The 5,481-nt window shown below is 33.1% G+C and overlaps 1 protein-coding gene across 4 annotated transcripts in view; it reads right to left on the reverse strand.

The window, feature by feature from the left end:
• Positions 1-818: 818 nt before the first annotated feature.
• LOC118742690 overlaps positions 819-5,481 on the reverse strand; it is a 208,132-nt gene continuing 203,469 nt past the window's right edge. For 3 of the 4 annotated variants that reach the window (XM_036474948.1, XM_036474947.1, XM_036474950.1), the window contains exons 7-11: positions 4,289-4,457; positions 4,063-4,221; positions 3,641-3,818; positions 1,646-1,812; positions 819-1,415 (exon numbers count right to left, since the gene is read on the reverse strand). In XM_036474948.1, the coding sequence (XP_036330841.1) occupies positions 1,207-1,415; positions 1,646-1,812; positions 3,641-3,818; positions 4,063-4,221; positions 4,289-4,457 (882 nt within the window). In that variant the 3' untranslated portion in view covers positions 819-1,206. The remainder of the gene's footprint in view (positions 1,416-1,645; positions 1,813-3,640; positions 3,819-4,062; positions 4,222-4,288; positions 4,458-5,481) is intronic. The other variant, XM_036474951.1, reaches the window with a different exon arrangement.

Here is a 5,481-nt window from a genome sequence, read left to right on the forward strand (position 1 = left end):
ATAAGCACGCGCCTAAGCATGGTGTGGTGAATCGCATAACATATTGTTCATTAAAGTAGTGGTAGATAATTCGCAATACAAAATAAAGCATTGTAAATAAATTTGCTTAAATTTTTAAAAATATTGTATGCATTTACAAATGCGTTTTGTATGCATGCGTATGTATATGTTGATGAAATATATATCTATGTTGATATAATAAACTGTGACTTTTATAATGTCTAGGCCCGTAAATGTGTGTGTGTGTGTGTGTGTGTGTGTGTATGTACGTTACATTGCATTTGATTTTTACCTATTAATTTGTATATGCATTTCATCTTTAAATAACTATATAAATAATATATTAAATATTTTGATTACTATTTGTTGTTTTGTAAAAAATAATATGTTAAAAATACAAAAAAAAACACGTGACAAAGTATTTAATAAAGTGATGGAGAAAAATCGCACAAAAAAAATATTCTTTGCTAAATATATCTAATGCTTACTACTTTTTATATGCGTTACTACCGAAAACAAATATGTATTACCAATATTCTAGCCCATTCTTTGCGAATTATGTAAATTTCTTATACACGATAAAACAAATTTAGGCGTAAAACTTCTTGACGAATTTCCATTTTAGCTTGCATTAATTTGATCTCTAATCAGTTTGCTTCAGTCAATTTTTAACTATTAGCTTTATCTTTCAATTTTTTCGTTCTAGTCATAATTAAATGAGTGTCATGAAAAAATTTAGTCTTAATTGTCCGATTTGGGAAGATGCTTTAAATTGCTATGCTTTGTTACTTTGCTGCTGTGTCGATTGTTACTTTTGCTTGTCGTTGCATGCCGCAGCTTTGGTATCGGCTTAATTGGCGTTACTGCCGATACTGCTGCTGTGGCGGCACTTGTTGCTGTTGTTGATAGCTGCAACGACTTAGTAGCACCGTCGGCTTCAGCTTTATTGGCTAACAATGCTGTCGCTTTTGTTGTTATCTTTGCAGTTGCACTTGTTGTTGTTGCTGCTGCTGCTGCACCAATTGGCAACATACTGCTACTGCTGCGACTCATCTTAGTACTAATGCTGTTATGTAGTATATTATTTGTGTGGATGTTGTTGTTCCTGTGGCGTTGGCAATTGCTATGCTGTTGTTGTAGTTGTATATGTTGCTTTTTCATATTATCGCTAATGTGAGACGTGCTGCTGGAAGTGTAAAGCATTTATCAGTAGGCCTGCGCCTCCTTATAATCACTCTGATCTGATGTGTAGAAGTCTTCGAGTTTCCATTGCAGCGTCTCAAAGGTCGGTCGTCGCATTGGATCCTTGTGCCAGCACTCGAGCATAATTTCATATAGGCGTGGTTCACAATTGGGTGGTGCCGGCATACGATAGCCGTGTTCGACTTGCGTCAAGACTTCGGCATTAGTCATACCTGCAAGAGAGCGATACAGGAGTGTTAATAAATGTTTTGAATAGTTCCATAGTAAATTATATATGTATGTACATATGTATTTGAGATATTGGATAATTCAACTTTGTACGAGCACAAAATACCTGACAGCCCAAAAGCTGTACGGTCAAGCGCTTTCATCTTTTTTTTTATAAAGGATATTGTGCCTTCTAAGCATATAAAATAAAATAAAAATTTAAATATCAGCTTACCAGGATATGGTATGCGTCCGTACGTCACTAACTCGGTGAGTAAAATGCCGAAACTCCACACATCAGACTTTATGGAGAACTTGCTGTAGTTGGCAGCTTCAGGTGCTGTCCACTTGATGGGGAAACGTGCGCCTACGCGTGCCTCATACTCATCTTCTTTTATAAGTCTAAAAGGAGAAAAATAATTAAATTTCTATGACCTTAATTAAAAGCATATTTTTTTAGGATCTTGTTAAGATATAATTAATGTAGACTTAACTTAAACTTACGCAACTTAAAAGCAATCTATTAAATGGGTAACACTTAAGATATAAATTGTTAATTTACAGAAATGCATTCTACATTATTTCAATTCACTGAAGTCTATGAAAGTTATGTCAAAAACCTCTGACTTTTGCAATCTGCACAAAAAGAATTATTGGTTGATATGTAGTGATCATAATTCGGTTGACATTTTTTACTGTTGCTTTCTGTTTGTAGTCATTCTACCGGCATGTTTGTTGATTGGTGTCCCAAGCATTGACCCAGGACCCAATTATGGCTGGAAACGAAATTTCGCTGGACATAAATGAGGCAATAAATGCAGATGCCAGCAGAATTCTCCCTTATTACCCTATCTCTCTAGAAGTAAAATTCAACCGAAAAATTTTCGTGTAATCTAGCTTACCAAGTCCATACATATGTACTTATACATTAGTCCTAAATGGGTCAAATAAAGTTCAATTTGTTCCAAACGATTTTGAGAAACTCACTGTGGGATTATATCAGTAGTATACAATTTTTTTATTGGGACCCTGTAAAAACAGCTAAATCGGGTTTTCCTATAACCCAGTCTGAGACTTTGAGCCTGATTGTAGAGTTCGCTGCGATTTCGCCTATTGTGAAATCCCATGAGTATAGATTTTTTTTCCTATGACAAATACCAATCGCGTTCCTGGATCAGCCGAGCCAATTCTACCGCATAATTGCTTGCACAGTGGTAGAACAAATTATAACCGCATCACATTTGGACGAGTTTTAACATATTTTTTCATTTCATTTTCATTTTTTTTTTTTTATAAAAATATAGTTCATTCTTTAACAAAACCTCAAAAACTCAAGTTTCAAACTCTGTGCAATATTAAAAAAAAAATTAACTAACTTTCGTAAAAATTTCGATCTTTTATAATTAAATTTCCTAAAATTCAGAGTATGAAATTTTGCACCCTTTTGAATTTTAGTAGAATTAAGTACAAGTTTTAAATAGCTTAAAATTACCGTTGACTATTTAGAATTGTTTTTTGTCCCATTTGCTTCCATATAACGAATAAACACAATTTAATTTTATTCGATAGAAAACCGGAATATCTTCGACAAAAAAAAATTCTGAAAAATAAACGGCCATTTGAAACTTGTACTTTATTCTACTAGAACCACTATATCTGCATGTAGCTTTTTATGAAGCTTATAGGGAAAATCAAAGACTTCCGAGATTTTTAAATATTTATTGATAAAATAGGCGCCACACTGCCGCAGAAGGATAGCAAACAAAATTCAAGCCAACGTCTACAAGGCCCATTTAGTATATAGAGTTCATCGAAGAAAGAGATTGGAAGAATTTCAATCCACCATTAGCACGGGAATTGCTTACCTTTTTGAAAATGGAAAATTTTTGAGGTCAGAGAATAACCATCGGTCTGGGAGGAATAACAATTATGACACATTTCTTATTAAATGAAAATAATTTTTTTTTTTTTTAATAATATTATCCAGCATATAATGATAAATGGCCTTATTCATAAAGCGACTCATAAAAATAAATATACTTTATAGCTAAAACCTATTTTATTTAGTAAATGGTAAGCTTAGTAAAATCCGAAATTGTAACGCTCACTTACGCTGTTATTCGCATTTACTCAATTTTCACCATTACAGCTAATTCTATGTGAACAATACACAATTGCAAAATTGCTTCTGACTAGATACGGGGACAATATTCTATTCTACAACACTTACCTCGCCAAACCAAAATCGGCAATCTTGACAACATTATTGTCGCCCACAAGCACATTACGCGCTGCCAAGTCTCTATGAATGTAATTCTGCTGCTCCAAATAAGCCATGCCAGCAGCAATTTGAGCGGCCATATCGATGAGTATCGCCATTTTCAGACTGCGCCCCTTGCCTGCAAGTACTATAAATTATTTTCAACTGCACATTATAAACTTCATGTAACGCAATGACAAACTACAAGCTAGCACATATGCATAAATAAAATGACTTTAATATACATACACACAAATATTGTACATAGAAAATACATATATTCTTCTATTCTAAGAAATTGACTCTATATAAAATGGCATTAAATGATGAAGAGACGAGAAGCGCAAAATATATATATATATAAAAAATTGCATAAATTAACACTAGCGCACCTTGCAGGTACTCCAACAGTGAACCGTGTTTCATCAATTCGGTGATGATGTAGATCGGTTCCTCTACTGTGCAAACAGCATAGAGCTGTATGAGTTTTGTGTGACGCAGCTTTTTCATAATTTGAGCTTCAGCCAAAAAGTCTTTTGGATCCATTGTGCCTGTAGAATGTAAAGAAAATATGATTAGTAAAAGTACTTAATATGCTCTTAGCATTTGTTGACCAACCTGATTTCAGCGTTTTAATCGCCACCGGTGTGGTATTATTCCACAAGCCCTCCCATACTTCACCGAATTGTCCAGAGCCCAATTTGCGCACGAATTTGAGAGAAGTTCTGTCGATCTCCCACTGATCGCGTGTTCGATGCGATAGACCTTCGGTGACGGGTTTCTCGATCTGAGTGTAAAAATATTTACCAAAAAAATTTATTAGAAATATTTATATAGAAAAATATGTATAGATAGGCTTAGATAAGTAAGAAGATACGTTACATTGGATTTAAAGAGTGTTTTGTAAAATGTTATTGGATGTATTTTGTACATTAATACTCGAGTGTTTATTGATAAGTAGATTTTATTCAGCACAATTTATGAGGTAAGTGAGTATGTATGTACATGTAGTTTTTTGTTTTTTTTTTTTTGCTTGTTTGTGGTATATTTAATTTTTCACGAATAGGTGGAAGTGGAGAGATTAAAGCAGTGATTTCTGAGAAGACGAACAACACTTTGAACAGCAAATTATTTATTAAGAAAAGTGCACGGTGGTTTCTTAATCAATTTCTAAATGCGGTAGCATTAAAATACAGGTTTGAAGTTTCCAGTTAAATTTGTTTGATCTTGTATGGGTTAGCCTACCATAGTTAAAACTTTATCACAATTAAAAACAAACTAAAGAACTGAGATAATCTACGTATCTTTCAAATAAATTAAAAGGCCAATATTTTTGTTTTTTCATCAGATTTTTCAGGCAAAAAATTAGTCACATCTTAAAATTAAACGGGAGGCTAAGTTTAACATTTAACAAAATTTGTATTTTTAATGGCATATAATGTGCGGCTTATAATGGATTTGTCAATTACCACGTACGCATGTACATTAGGGTGAATCACCAAAAAAAAAAAAGGTTACCCTTTTCCACCGGAATTATAAAGATAATTATAATTTAAGACTTCCGCCAAAATATTTTGGAAAATATTAAAATCTATGTTCGTGGCTAGACCCATCTGAAAACACACCCCAAGAATCTCATTATTTTGATTACGTTGACACAATTTTTAAAAATTTTTAGCTTAACTTTAGCTTTGTGGTAATTTTTAAGAAAAAAAATATTTTTAAACACCAACTATCTTTATATAAAAATTCGCTTTTTTTGGGGGTACTTTCAAATAGGTCCAGCTCACGTAAATTTTAATACAAGTATT

This window comes from Rhagoletis pomonella, unplaced genomic scaffold, assembly GCF_013731165.1.
Source record: "Rhagoletis pomonella isolate Grant_MI unplaced genomic scaffold, Rhpom_1.0 Rhpom_scaffold_00007, whole genome shotgun sequence".
In the NCBI taxonomy this organism is placed as follows: Eukaryota; Metazoa; Arthropoda; class Insecta; order Diptera; family Tephritidae; genus Rhagoletis; species Rhagoletis pomonella.